The 15,828-nt window shown below is 42.4% G+C and overlaps 1 protein-coding gene across 6 annotated transcripts in view; it reads left to right on the plus strand.

Moving 5' to 3' along the window:
• Positions 1-15,828, plus strand: part of CCDC141 (coiled-coil domain containing 141) — a 144,008-nt gene that overhangs the window by 100,431 nt on the left and 27,749 nt on the right. For all 6 annotated transcript variants that reach the window (XM_050968968.1, XM_050968971.1, XM_050968967.1 and 3 more), the window contains 5 exons: positions 1,435-1,614; positions 3,315-3,440; positions 4,515-4,703; positions 5,006-5,185; positions 9,763-9,912. In XM_050968968.1, the coding sequence (XP_050824925.1) occupies positions 1,435-1,614; positions 3,315-3,440; positions 4,515-4,703; positions 5,006-5,185; positions 9,763-9,912 (825 nt within the window). The remainder of the gene's footprint in view (positions 1-1,434; positions 1,615-3,314; positions 3,441-4,514; positions 4,704-5,005; positions 5,186-9,762; positions 9,913-15,828) is intronic.

The following is a 15,828-nucleotide window of genomic DNA, read 5'->3' on the forward strand; positions in this document are numbered from 1 at the left end:
ATGCTGTGTGGTCTGAGCAGGCCTTGTTAGCCTTTTTGTGTTTGTCTCCAGGCAGAAATTAACACTTCCCTACATCACAGGGGGCCAGCAAGGATGAGTATTTGTGCAGTATGTTCAAACTAAGAAAGCACTAGATGAGTGTTAGGTGGTATTATGATCAATTCAACTCTAAAATCTTTTGAGAATGTAGGCAGTGTGGTACAGTGGTGTGGGTCTGAGGCTGGGACTCAGGAGACTTGGGTTCTAGTCCTTACTCTGCTGGGTGACCTTGAGAAAGTCACTTTACTTCTTTGTGTCTCTTATCCAATCAAGTGAGACTTGCCAGCAATGGCAGACAGTCCACCTAAGAGAGGGAAAATTCTCATTTTAAATCAAGAACATTCAGCCTGGCCAGCCAGTCTGTAAAAGCTGTGCCAATCATATATGCTCTACAAGTCTGCACTGCTGACTCCGGCTAACAGGACAAGGCCAAGCAAGCACAAAAATGTTTTGTGATTAAAATAAAATAACCTTATAGAACTGTTTTTTTCACAGACACATTTTACTCACATTAGCCTCTCATATTTCTATTTGTGCAATATACAATTTACTCTGCATCCACTAAGAGGCAGTCTGTACTAGTGGAAAATATGAAAATACTTTTTAGAAAAATGGATGATAGAACTGTCTCCACACAGTTTATCCTTGCTGATGTACTCTCTGATATTGCCTCTTCCAAGACTTAGATATTTCTGCCAACATGTCTTCTGCTAATGTGGTCCTAGTATATTCTTGGGGAGTATATTATAAATCTTTATCAATGTCTGATATAATTTACACACACAGCCTTCCACAGAGGAAAAATTCTGGGCTAGAGTTGTGAAAAGAGTAAAGAGAATTACCAAGTTTTCTATGATGTCACTGAGGTGAGTCCTCCAAAAAAAACCAAAGACAAAAAACCACAAGTACTGAATACATTTGCCTCATGTTATCCCACAAGGGTTTCAGCCTGTGCAAAGGGAACATCATCTAAGGATAAGTAAATAGTTCCTACTTCAGTCCCATTCAATCCTTTGCTGAACATTCCAATAACTGTGTGAATTAATGCCAATGTTGGTGGTTTTTCTGATGTTGAATACTGTCCATTAAGAATTGGCAATCAAGCAGTCATTAGAAGGCGATAATTCTTGGTCACTGCTGAACCAAAGAACCAGCCTCCCATGTCTCCCATGTCCAGTATCCACTCCCTTCAGCCACCCAGTCCTCTATAACCACTGCATTTATACACACACAAACAACCAGGAATTTTCAAAATGATTAGGCTGGATTAGACTGATTGTTTTCTGCTCTCTTTTAAATTTTGTTGAGGGAAAAACTCTAAATTTTTTTTGTATTTTTGTAAAAGTGTTATTCTCTTTGGGGAAAATGAAAATGCATTTATCATTTATTTACCAGGTGAATAAGAATCTTCTATTAAAGTTGGAAAATGTTTTTCAAGTAACTGAAGATACTATTGACAAACTAAACAAAGAAAAGGAAGAGCTGACAGACCTGTGGACAACCTGGAAGCTCCATATCAATCAAGAAAAGTCCATCAAACAACAATGTTGGAAATTTAAAGAGCAATTTAAAAAAGTAAGTGAAACATATTTGAAAAGGACTGTTTTAGTAAACATTTCTGCATCATTAATAGTCTGAAATTATCACCTGTCAGTTTTCAGTGTTTCTCTCATCACTTAATTCTGCAGATTATGCAACAGAGATCACGCTATGGACTACATCCTTTAACATCCCCAACTTTATTTTCTGCTACTGTTGAATGAAACATTCCGAAAATTCTTCCTGTGTTTTAATTGTTTTTCAATATTTAATTGGTCGTAATTTGAAATTTTGAAACAGTTTCAGCCAGCTCTGTTTGCTGCAGTAAACTGCTTGATTTTTCAAACATTTTTATTTCGTGCACACATAAAATTCTCCTTAAGACAACATTTTGAGAACCACTGCTTTATATAGTACACAGCATTAACTTTGGGTGTGGGAAAGGAATCTGATACCACTACTGAATTTTAAGCTTACAAATATTTTGTTGAAAGAGATATTGTTAGGAAAAAAAAATAGAATGTTCATAAATGTTATGAGTTTCTTCTTAGTTTTTTTACAAGCACATTACAGTTTTCTAATCATGTATTTGTATTGAAAAGAAAAGCATTTAAATTTACTTTGCCAGACATCACACATTTATTTCTCTGGCATGACTGTGGCTGAACGGTTACTTCATCTGTATTAATTGCTTCCAGTAAACCAAATCCTAGTTCTGTGAACAAAGCCAGAGTTAATGGGCTATGCAGTGGTTAATGAGAAAAGGATTTTCTCTAGCCCAGGGGCAAATTGCAGATTACTTCAGCAGCTATAGTGATGGCTGCAGCCCACTATGTGGTCAGTATTTCACGTTTTAGCCAGTTAATCTGACTAACTGTTTATCCACTGATACTACCAACTTAGTTATTGCTAAACCACTCTCTAAGCTCTTGCAGAGAAAGCTCTATGGGTTCCATTGTGTGTTGCTTTTCCAGCTTCCCCTCACCCTAGTGCATGTGAATCTCTCCAGCTACACTGTGCTTAGGGTCTTCAGTAGCCCTTTAGAACATCAGAGGATTTGCACCATAGAGAGAGAGAGATTTATAATTTTAAAACAAATTTAGGACAGATGACAGCTTCCGAGGGCTGGTGCAATCATTTAGGCAACCTAGGCGGTCGCCTAGGGCACTGGGATTTGGGGGCGCCATTTTCTTCGGCAGCGACCGCAGCAGCCAGATCTTCGGCTGCCCCGGTCGCCGCTGGCATTTAGGCGGAGGGAGCCGGGGCAGGGAAGTGTGGGGAGGGCTGCCTGCAGCAAGTAAGGGGGGGGCAGCACGCAGGGGAACTCTCCGCCCCAGGTCACCCCTGCCCCGCCTTCTCCCCGAGTGCGCTGTGGCTGCTTCACTTCTCCCGCCGCAAGCCTGGGAGGCGGGAGAAGTGAAGCAGCCACGGCGTGCTAGGGGAGGAGGCGGGGCAGGGGTGAGCTGCCACAGGGGAGGGGGCTCAGGGACAGGGAGGGCGCAAGCTTGAAGTTTCGCCTAGGGCACGAAACATCCTTGCACCGGCCCTGCAGCTTCCTTTACATTACCTTTAGGATCTACCATTTTTACAGGTGGAATATCACTCTATGGAATTCTACTGACGGAACTTAGATGATTTTTTTTTACTTTACTTACAAAAATGAACTTTTAAATGAAATATAAATTATTTAATGCAGATAAAAATGTACTTGTGTGTTGTGTCACTATTTTTTTTAGACTGCTCATAACTTAATGATTCTTGAGGAGGCTCTCAGACCTGCTGCAGCAGTTGACCTTGGGAGTAATCTTCAGATTTTTTTAGAACTGCAACAAAAATTTAACCAAATGAAACAACAGTTTCAGGTGAGAAAACAGATTGGATTGGTGAGATCCAAAGTAAAAGAAAGTTCTTTGCAAATCCCTGATTCTGCAAAGAGTTACATTTACATTGCATGCATCCGACAAAGTGGGTATTCACCCACGAAAGCTCATGCTCCAAAACGTCTGTTAGTCTATAAGGTGCCACAGGATTCTTTGCTGCTTTTACATTTACATTGAGTTCAGGGGGCTGTGCACAGGAAAAAGTCTTTGCAGGATTAGGCTTTACATTTTATACTCTATATAGAGTTGTGTATGCAAACTGTTTTTTGTGGTGTGTAAACTCCTCAGAATGTCACCTACAATATTAGCTGCACATTAGGAATGATGCACAAGGAAAGGCTGGATATACAGAAGAAAGACTAGTCCAGTGCACAAAGGCCAAAAAAAAGGACATCCCAGCTCCATGCTTGGGAGCTGCAGAACTGCTTGGGGGCTGGGGTGTTTCTGTACATGAGCTTCTTACCTCCTCCACATTACAACTCCTGATTCCAGGAAAATCTCTCTGTCTCTCATTCCTCTCATTCGTGCTCTGCAGGCTTGAGTCCCACCTCTCATGCCTTCCAGCCTCCAGAAGACCTCCTTGCTTCCTAGCAAAGCACCCCTATTTGCCATCTCTAAACTCCAGATCCTAGGGTGACATTCATCTGTGAATTCTCTAGTATCCAACGAGTTAATATCAATCTGAAAATGAGAAAGGAGTGTCAATACTACAGGAAGATCCCTTTTCATTGTATTTTGTTCCCTGCACTTCTTGATCTTGCTAGAATCCTGAAGTACAAGGGAAATTGAAAAAGTTGGGAACAAAAAACTAGATTGTCCATAGCTCAAAATGCAGACTGGTCCAGACTCTCCTAACTGTAGGAGTTTATGGGTCTGAGGATTTGGTTCAGATCCATTTCTAAAAAGTTCAGGTTCATTTCTAGAATCAGAAGAACACTAAGAAGAGAATAGCATTTTTTTCTAAGACAGTTTCCCTATCACTAATTTACATTGATGAAATAATACATGAAAAGTAATTCCTGCAGATCTGAGTAATTTATTGTGTTTATTTGCTAGCAACTAACTGCTGAGGTTGAATACACAATAAAATTATCAGAATTGCTGACCCTAAAAGGAGTTCCTGTTAAAGAAAATTCTGAGAAAGTAAGTGAGCTTGCTCATCTTCATCAGAGGATAAAAGAAAGGATGACAGAATATGATGAAATCTTCAACAAGTCAGTCAAATTCCATCATGTCAAAGAACAAGTAAGTATAATAATCTTTATTCTTAAAAATATATACCTTTTCTCCTGTTGCAACTAATTTCTTTTTGTTTCTGGTACTACCTGTCGTCATTGTTTTGCCCCAAACTAAAAACATGTACCCACCTGTGGTACTGAACTGAAACTCTGGGTCTGAAATCCTCTGAAATCTGGTGAGCTCAAACTCTGGATCTAAATCACAAATTCTGTGCCTCCTACCCCTACACATTTTATTATGTTAACATATGATTGTGAGGAAGAGAATAGTGTAACTTCCTCTAACAAATTATTTCAAACATATTCCAGCTGGAATGTCTCAAAAAATCAGGAGAACTGGAGATTCCTGAAACAAGTGAGATCCCTGATGATGCACACCAAGCTAGAGTCCACCTTGCTAATACTCAGGAAAAACATGCGCATATTGGACATCTATATAAACTGGCTCTTACCCGAGGAGTGGACAGCCTTTCTGCAGTGCAGCATCCTGTAAGTAATATCTGAAAGATCAGTAAATCTAGCATTGCATATAATAGCCTGAAGCATTAGAGCTATCTGACTGACTTCTAGATGTGCATACAACGCATTAATGCCCTGGGGAAAAACTAATACATAGCATTAACTCTTCTAAAAGAGGGCAGAAAAAATAGGAAGCAAAATGGTTAAGAATTTTCACACTTAGGTTTTTAAAATATACTTTTAATGTAGTGGATCTGATTTTGTCTGCAGATTGTTCTTTTGCATCAAACCAAAAGAAGTCTTGTGGAGAAGTGGAGCTTACTGTTTGCAGTCTCACTAACTTTATGAATCATTGTGGTGCAGAGAAAACATGTTTTGTTTTTTCAGAAATCTCACTATTTTGTGTGTGTGTGTTTGTTTGTTTTTTAATTATGAGTTCTGTGAATACAGTCAATGTTGGACGGAGGGGAGGGAAAATCTGCTTTCCTGCTCCCTGATATTCTTTGTGCAGGTCAGGTCCTAATAGCTGATTTCTTGACAGCTACTAAAGTATGCAAGTTTTAGATCCTGCTACTTTGGAAAGGTGGTTTTGCATCAGTATTCTTTTATTAACAAATTATGGTGAAAGAACAAAAAGGGAAATACAATAAAAATGTCATCTTACTAGTAGATTCTAGCCTTCTTCCAGAGACTAATTTTCCTAGTGAAATGGGTATTGTTCTAGGAAAGCATTATTCCTTCCTGGCAAGATTGTCACTTGCCCTATATATTTGTGCAAGGGAGAAAAGGGGACACAAAGCACTCCCATTCTCCCCCTCCACATGTTATCCATGTTACCAGTCTGCACATGAGAGGGAGGGAGCAGGATCTGAGGAGCCACTACTCCACATAAATAGGGGAGAGGGGACTGGCCAGAACCTGGGGGACACCATAGAATCATATATCAGAGGGGTAGCCGTGTTAGTCTGTGAAAGCAGCAAAGAATCCTGTGGCACCTTATAGACTAACAGACATTTTGGAGCATGAGCTTTCATGAGTGAATACCCACTTCATTGGATGCATGTAGTGGAAATTTCCAGGGGCAGGTATATATATGCAAGCAAGCTAGAGATAACGAGGTTAGTTCAATCAGGGAGGATGAGGCCCTCTTCTAGCAGTTGAGGTGTGAAAACCAAGGGAGGAGAAACTGGTTTTGTAGTTGGCAAGCCATTCACAGTCTTTGTTTAATCTTGAGCTGATGGTGTCAAATTTGCAGATGAACTGAAGCTCAGCAGTTTCTCTTTGAAGTCTGGTCCTGAAGTTTTTTTGCTGCAGGATGGCCACCTTAAGATCTGCTATAGTGTGGCCAGGGAGGTTGAAGTGTTCTCCTACAGGTTTTTGTATATTGCCATTCCTAATATCTGATTTGTGTCCATTTATCCTTTTCCGTAGAGACTGTCCAGTTTGGCCGATGTACATAGCAGAGAGGCATTGCTGGCATATGATGGTGTATATTACATTGGTGGACATGCAGGTGAATGAACCGGTGATGGTGTGGCTGATCTGGTTAGGTCCTGTGATGGTGTCGCTGGTGTAGATATGTGGGCAGAGTTGGCATCGAGGTTTGTTGCATGGATTGGTTCCTGAGCTAGAGTTACTATGGTGCGGTGTGCAGTTACTGGTGAGAATATGCTTCAGGTTGGCAGGTTGTCTGTGGGCGAGGACTGGCCTGCCACCCAAGGCCTGTGAAAGTGTGGGATCATTGTCCAGGATGGGTTGTAGATCCCTGATGATGCGTTGGAGGGGTTTTAGCTGGGGACTGTATGTGATGACCAGTGGAGTCCTGTGGTTTCTTTCTTAGGTTTGTCTTGCAGTAGGAGGCTTCTGGGTACACGTCTGGTTCTATTGATCTGTTTCCTTATTTCCTAGTGCGGGTATTGTAGTTTTGAGAATGCTTGGTGGAGATTTTGTAGGTGTTGGTCTCTGTCTGAGGGGTTAGAGCAGATGCGGTTGTACCTCAGTGCTTGGCTGTGGACAATGGATCATGTGGTGTGCCCGGGATGGAAGCTGGAGGCATGAAGGTAGGCATAGCGGTTGGTAGGTTTTCGGTATAGGGTGGTGTTAATGTGACCATCACTTATTTGCACCGTGGTGTCTAGGAAGTGGACCTCCCATGTAGATTGGTCCAGGCTGAGGTTGATGGTGGGGTGGAAGCTGTTGAAATCGTGGTGGAATTTTTCCAGAGTCTCCTTCCCATGGGTCCAGATGATGAAGATGCTGTCATCAATGTAGCGTAGGTAGAGAAGGGCCGTGAGTGGACGAGAGCTGAGGAAGCGTTGTTCCAGGTCGGCCATAAAAATATTGGCATATTGTGAGCCATGTGGGTGCCCATAGCGGTGCCACTGATCTGGAGATATATATTGTCATCAAATTTGAAATAGTTGTGTGTGAGGATAAAGGCACAGAGCTCAGCAACCAGTTGTGCTGTGGCATCATCAGGGATACTGTTCCTGACAGCTTGTATTCCATCTGTGTGTGGGATGTTTGTGTAGAGAGCCTCTGCATCCATGGTGGCTAGAATGGTGTTTTCTGGAAGGTCACCAATGCATTGTAGTTTCCTCAGGAAATCAGTGGTGTCACGGAGATAGCTGGGAGTGCTAGAGGCATAGGGTCTGAGTAGTGAGTCCACATATCCAGACAGTCCTTCAGTGAGAGTGCTAATGCCCGAAATGATGGGGTGTCCAGGATTTCCGAGTTTGTGGATCTTGGGTAGTAGATAGAATAACCCTGGTCGGGGCTCTAAGGGTATGTTGATTTGTTCCGGTGTTAGTGTAGGGAGTGTCCTGAGTGGATGGTGCAGTTTCTTAGTGTATTCCTCAATGGGATCTGAGGGAAGTGGCCTGTAGAATTTGGTATTGGAGAGTTGTATGGCGGCCTCCTTTTGGTAGTCGGCCCTGTTCATGATGACAACAGCACCTCCTTTATCAGCCTCTTTGATTATAATGTCAGGGTGGTTTCTGAGGCTGTGGATGGCATTGCATTTTGCATGACATAGGTTATGAGGCAAACGATGTTGTTTTTCCACAATTTCTGCCTGTGCACGTCGGCAGAAGCATTCAATGTATAGGTCCAGACTGTCATTTTGACCCTCAGAAGGAGTCCATGTGGAGTTCTTCTTGTGCTGTTGTGGGAGGGTCCCTGTGTATCAGTGCGCTGCTCAGTGTTGTCCTGAAAGTATTCTTTGAGTCAGAGATGGCAAAAGTAGGCTTCCAGATCGCTGCAGAACTGTATCATGTTGGTGGGGGTGGCAGGGCAGAAAGAGAGTCCCCGAGAACAGGTGTGTTGTAAACAAGACACGAGAAGTCATTCTTCCACTTTACTCTGCGCTGGTTAGGCCTCAACTGGAGTATTGTGTCCAGTTCTGGGCACCGCATTTCAAGAAAGATGTGGAGAAATTGGAGAGGGTCCAGAGAAGAGCAACAAGAATGATTAAAGGTCTTGAGAACATGACCTATGAAGGAAGGCTGAAGGAATTGGGTTTGTTTAGTTTGGAAAAGAGAAGACTGAGAGGGGACATGATAGCAGTTTTCAGGTATCTAAAAGGGTGTCATCAGGAGGAGGGAGAAAACTTGTTTACCTTAGCCTCCAATGATAGAACAAGAAGCAATGGGCTTAAACTGCAGCAAGGGAGATTTAGGTTGGACATTAGGAAAAAGTTCCTAACTGTCAGGGTAGTTAAACACTGGAATAGATTGCCTAGAGAAGTTGTGGAATCTCCATCTCTGGAGATATTTAAGAGTAGGTTAGATAAATGTCTATCCAGGATGGTCTAGACAGTATTTGGTCCTGCCATGAGGGCAGGGGACTGGACTCGATGACCTCTCGAGGTCCCTTCCAGTCCTAGAGTCTATGAGTCTATGAGATAGGACAGATTTTTCTTCTGGGCTGAGTGTGTGGTTGGATAGATTGACGATATTGCTGGGTGGGTTAGGGGTACCACGGTTGTGGCCCCATGTGGCAGGTAGGAGTTTAGACAGCTTACAGTCCTTTTTCCTTTGTAGAGAGGTAAAGTGAGTAATGTAGATCTCTTGTCTTATTTTAGTGAAGTCCATTTGTATGGAAGTTTGGTTATTAATGAGAGTCTCCAGGTTGGAGAGCTCTTCTTTGATGCTTTCCTGTTTGCTGTATAGGATGCTGATCAGGTGGTTCCTCAGTTTCTTTGATAGAGTATGGCATAATCTCTCACTGTGGTGAGAGAATCATAGAATATCATGGTTGGAAGAGACCTCAGGAGGTCATCTAGTCCAACTCCCTGCTCATAGCAGGACAACTCTGAACCACAGTTCCTGTCCTAGACTGTTTCTGGGATGGTGCAGCCATGTTTCCCCTTTCTATAGGCTAGGATCAATGCCTTAATCTAGCCCTTAATGGTTAATGGTACCCACACTGGGATAGATATTCTTTCTCTGAAATAATTTTATTTTTAATTGACTAAGTCTAAGATAAAGCAGAAACGTTTTCTGTATTTTAAACCATAAGCAATGTCATAAGAGTTAGGTGTTGGCTATGTTGTGTAGGCAGCAGATCCAGCTCATAATTATTTCATCTTGTACTCTCTCTTTTTTTAGAACTGCTTTAATATTTCTGTAAAGACTCTACAACAGGAGCTTGCTACACTGGAGTGTGACAGCATTAACTGGAGAACCAAAGCAGATAAGTATGAGGAGGAACTGTCACACAACTTCCAGTACTGCACAAGTAGAGAAGAGATAAATGAGGTCTGGTGAAAAGAACAGATTAAATTACTAAATGCTGTTGTGTCCTATAATGTGTGTTATGGCTTAGGTATTCCCACAGATACCACATACACATACAGTAAAGTTGATTTTCATCTTACCAGCAGCTCTTGATCCACATACAAGCAGTAAAATGTATGGCCTATGTTTAAAATCCAAGCCTGTATTCAAATCTACATGAAATTACCATGCTGACATTGATGGCTTTCACACAAAAACAAATATAGCAGCTGCACTTTCTCAGGTTCAGATGTGCAGCATAGCTCTTATCTAAATCTGGTTCAGTTCAGTGCTTGGGTTTATAACTGTCTTTAAAGAAAAGTCTCAAACAAATGAAGTATTTTATGTATCATGTAGCTGTACTGCTGTTCCTCATGTTAAAAAGAATTATTGGTATTATAATTAGAGGTTTAAATGTGACTTGCAAAGGATTTTTTAAATGATTTTTACCAACCCCTCCTTTTTTAATTATGTATAAACAAGACCAGAAGGCATTCATTAAAAAAGACAAAACAAAACACTTAGTCATTTTTTACTTTAGAAATATCAGAATGTCAAATCTGATCTTCCCTGAGGAATTTTGAGGGCCTTAGCTATGTGGTTCAACACCTTAAATTGCAGCAGTGTGGACACTTTAACAGGACATCCTTTCAGCCAAGCATTCATTAGGCACTGAAGTTAAACCAAAACATAGAAAGAAAAAAAAAAACATTAACCAGTCTGACTAAAAGTCACTTAGCCTATCAGTTGATCCATTTGCAATCTTTATCTCTTGTGATAGCAGAATGTCACTATTTTGCTAGTCACTATAGCATCGTCCAGGGTAGAAATATCTTGGCTTTTCAGGACTTTGGAGCACAGCCTGGAGCTAGAGCGCAGAGCAGCTCCGGAGCAGTGGAGCTGCAGGTTTTTGCCTGCAGCTGGAGCAGAGCTGGAGCACAGCTCCAAAGCCTTGTTTTGAATGTAAAAAACAAATTTTCATTACTTTATTTTATTTTAATTTTTAACAAAAACCTTTCAGGCTTTCTTTATACTCCACAAAGAAAGGGACATAAGATTCATGTATTTTCCCCTGGCAGGTCATCTTTAACTGAGTCAACAAACAAATTTAAGGTTCACATTTCCAATGTGCTATATTACAGTTAGCTCTCTTAAAATAACATACATGCTGCTTTGAAAACTTTTTTATGCTGTGTTCAGTTCTGGGCACCCTACTTAGATTGTAAGCTCCTTGTGGCAGGGGCCCAGCTCTTTATGTTTGTACAACACTTAGCACAATAGGATCCTATTCCATGGTTAGGGCTCCTAGACACTATAGTAATACAAATACTACTAATAAATAATAACAATAAAATATCCTTGCATATTTAGCAGAAATAGCGGTTCAGTTATAAACAACAGAAATGAATAGAGGTTTGACAGATTGAAAGGACTGTTTAGTTTAAACTGAGAATGAATAAGAAGGGACAAGAATACACCTACTAATGAATGGTATAGAGAAGATAAATGGGGCACTCATATTTACCCTGTTCTCATCAAACAGGAACGTGGTAACATTTAAAACCAATGAATGAAAAATCTCTCTGACACAACACATTACAGAGGTCAAGAAGGTTAGGGTTTTAAAAATGAGTTAGTGACTTAATGTAGATAATGAGAACATCCACAGTTCGTTGGGTAGCAGTCAGAGCAAAAATCAAAATTAGAAAGAAATTGACATAGGTTGAAATAGGTTAATCCGTAATTGTCTATTAAAGGGAATCTTGTACATTTCTCAGAAGGTCTGTTGAAAATTTTCCTTTGAACTGTTTTTCAGCAGAAAATTGGGTTTTTGATTAAACAGGGTTTTTTTGTTTGTTTTTTGTTTTGTTTTTTTAAAATGCCCACTTTTCAGGGAGAATTTTGGTGGTGTTATTGAAAAACTGAATGCCCCCAAACTGAAATATTTTGATTCTGAAGTAACACTGTGGCGCCTCATAATAGTTGTAGTTCGGGTGCCTCATGCTCCCAGTCTCTTCTGTGGGTCAGGTCCCCCCTCTGGACTTAATCCCCCATGATACACTGCAGCCAGCTGCCAGTATGAACCACCTCTGTTCATAATGGGGCAGGGGAGACTGGGGTACATCATGGGAGATGTAGTCTGACCAGGGAGCCCATCCTAGAGAGGAGAATGGCAGCATAAAGCGTCGCAGCAGCATTTCACAAGCAAAATATTCCAGGTTTCAGTCAAAATATTTCTGATTTCACTTTTCTGTGAAAACTAAAGATTATCTGCGGGGGGGGGGGGGGGGAACTTTTCCCAACCAGTTCTGCATCTAAGACCAGCCAGAGACAGGTTATTGGACTAGATGGACTTCTGGATCCATTCCTATATTCCTAGGATTCTGCAGTAATCACAGTAATGGCAGAGGGGATGTGATTCCCTACTAAGTAAAATGATATTTCTATTTATTTACTCTTTGGATTACCCAGAGAGAGCATGAGCAAGTGAGAAATTACTTTCATGCTCCTCTGTCCCCAAAACCTAAATGAAATAAATGTCAGTGCACTTGTTACTCACCAATACTCTTGAGCAGCTGCTTTGCAAAATACAGTCAACCCATTAGGTTCTCAAACCTAATGGAAACCCCCTGTAAAAACAATTACATGGTATATTTTCAATTAAGGCATAAAAGTAGCTGGAAAAGTAGATTGGCTGACTGGGTTAATCCCTATCACCCAATAGCCTAACTGAATGTTGTGTTTAATATAACTGAAATAATGCTAAATAGCCCTTTTGATGCCCTTTGTCTTTAATTAGTTTCCATTTCCGTTATTAGCACAGAGGATGTTTCCTGTGCAAATGCTTAGATAATTGTACCTGAATACATGGTAATCCATTGCCACTTTTCTTCATTAAACATTTAAAACTAAAACTACATAGATACCAAGGAAATCGATGACACTGAATTAGTTCAGGAAGGTAAAACTTATGAGTTTGTTCTTAAGAGTTTTAAAATAGTGCAATTAATTATTTTAAAATGTATTTATTAAACATTAGTAATAAGGCTGATATTATTCTTAACGGCAAGCACACGTATCAAATAATAGTTCCTTTGCCACCTACCACATGTAAGTCAGTAAACATTTCACTTCATCTGTCGATAGCAGGAAGCAGTTGTTAGTGCCTGTCAAACAGTACACTAACAGCAACCAGCTAACCTAATTATTTGCAGTTTACCAATCAGCAACACCAAATTTCAAATGTAAATTCAAAACAGTTTGTGATCAGCAATTTTAGACCCTACTGTAAACACTTATGCACATGCTTTAATGTGACAAGTTTAGCCATGTATGTAAAGCACATGCCGTAAGTGTTTCCAGGACCAGGGACTTATGGGTATCTGAAAGTGCTGTATTCAGATCAGATGCAATGTTTGGTTTTGGTTTTGTTTCGGTTGGTGTTTTCTTGGGGCTGGGGATGTTAAGACTCTGGTCTACTAGTAAAGGATCAATGTTCCTTTAAAAAGCAGGGAAACAATTTTATGTTCAGATGTGTAAAACCAGATGTGCAACAGTCTTGCAGACAAAACAAAGAAATTTGTGTCTTTTTTTGTTATTTTTAAAAGAGCGCTTGCAAAGACAAAAACAAGAGCTCATGCCCTGTTAGCCTTTGTAATGTCTGAACAGGGCCGGCTCCAGGCACCAGCTGAGCAAGCTCGTGCTTGGGGCGGCAGATTCTAAGTGGCGGCTTTCCGCCCAATTCTAGGGCGGCACGGACTCCCTTTTTTTTTTTTTTTGGTTTGCCGCTCCGGCCGCCCTGCACCCTAGTGTTTTTTTTTGTTTGCTTGTTTATTTCGCCAATGACTTCCAGTGTGCCACTGTAGGGGGCAGCGGCGCGGAGGAGGGGAGCTCCGTGCTGGGAGCAGGCTGCGCGCTCCATCTGCCGCAGCCATTGCCAGGTCTGCAGCAAGCCTGGCAGCCCGCGTCCTTCCCTCCCCTCCAACTGACGACTTTCAATTCGCCTGCAGGCGGGAGTGGCGCGGAGCCCTCCCGGCAGGCATTGCGGCGGGAGGGGCCGAGTGGCGAGCATCCAGGCTGAAGGAAGCCCTGGCCTCCCCTCTTCATTCTCTTGCCGCTGCTAGCCGGGGCACATACGCCGCTGCCCGGGGCATGTCTGCAGCGCAGGGAGTCCCGCTAGCCAGAGTGCAGCTGCCGACCACCCAGAGGCTCGCTAGCCGCAAGCCGCCAAGTAAGTGGCACTGAAAGTTTGCACCCTGGGGGTTGGTTTTGGTTTGGTTTGGTTTTGGTTTGCCACTCTTGCCTCTCTGCACCCTGGTTGTTTTTTGGGGTTTTTTTGTTTGCTTGGAGTGGCAAAAAAGCCAGAGCCGGCCCTGTGTCTGAAGCAGGTGTCAAGGTCATTTATCCCCCTTATCTGCCTACGTGGGCTACCTGCATCACTGGTCTGTGCACAAGAAGGGGACACAGTCCCTACAGGGCTACTGCTCCTCTTTCTACATTGGTGGGCAGCGAAAAGATACAGGTGGAGCTTTGCCTTGTCTCCCATCCCCACTCCTCCACACTTCCCAAGTGCATCAGCCAGTATAGTTGAGCCAGTCCAGACAAGGGGGTAAGTTGTGCTAGGTATGGGGCTACCCTGAACAAAAGAGGGCCAGGGTCTGTATTGTGACTCACTGATATGCTTCTACGATAGTGCAACTATGTGCTGCCCTTACTCAGGCCTTGTGATAAGTCCAGGATCTAGCCCTGTGTTTAGCTAATGCACATGAAATAAAAAATGACTTAATTCTTTTCTGCAAATTGACCTTTGCAAGAAAATGACCTTTTGCAGCTGAGACTAGGGGTATGTCTACACTATGGGATTATTCCGATTTTACATAAACCGGTTTTATAAAACAGATTGTATAAAGTCGAGTGCGCGCAGCCACACTAAGCATATTAATTCAGCAGTGTGCGTCCATGGTCCGAGGCTAGCATCGATTTCCGGAGCGTTGCACTGTGGATAGCTATTCCATAGCTATCCCAAAGTTCCCGCAGTCTCCCTCGCCCCTTAGAATTCTGGGTTGAGAGCCCAGTGCCTGATGGGGCAAAAATCATTGTCGCGGGTGGTTCTGGGTAAATGTCGTCAATCATTCCTTCCTCTGGGAAAGCAACGGCAGACAATCATTTCATGCCCTTTTTTCCTGGATTGCCCTGGCAGACGCCATAGCACGACAACCATGGAGCCCGTTCAGCTTTTTTTTTTTTACAGTCATCGTATGTGTACTGGATGCCGCGGACAGAGGCGATACTCCAGCACTACACAGCAGCATTCATTTGCTTTTGCATGATAGCAGAGATGGTTACCAGTCGTTCTGTACTGTCTGCTGCCAGTGTAATTGACAATGAGATGACGGTTATCTGTCCTTCTGTGCTGTCTGCTGCTATCATGGGTGCCCCTGGCTGAGATCGGCAGGGGGCGCAAAAGCAAAACTGGGAATGACTCCCCAAGTCAATCCCTCCTTTATGGTTTCTAAAAATAGAGTCAGTCCTGCCTAGAATATGGGGCAAATGTACTAGAGAAGCAGTGTATCAGAGAGTACAGCTGCTCTGTGTCAGATCCCGCAGAAATGATGAGCTACATGCCATTCATGGGGGGTGCCCCTGCAACAATCCTACCCGTTGCTTCCCTCCTCCCCCAACCTTCCTGGGCTACCGTGGCAGTGTCCCCCCCATTTGTGTCATGAAGTAATAAAGAATGCAGGAATAAGAAACACTGAGTTTTTAGTGACATAAAATGAGGGGGAGGCAGCCTCCCGGTGCTATGATAGTCCAGGCAGGACATTAAGCAGTGTGGGGGAGAGGAGCCCAGCATCCCACTACTATGATAGTCCAGGCAGTACAGAATCTTTTCTTTTC

This window comes from Gopherus flavomarginatus, chromosome 10 (assembly GCF_025201925.1).
Source record: "Gopherus flavomarginatus isolate rGopFla2 chromosome 10, rGopFla2.mat.asm, whole genome shotgun sequence".
NCBI lineage: Eukaryota > Metazoa > Chordata > Testudines > Testudinidae > Gopherus > Gopherus flavomarginatus.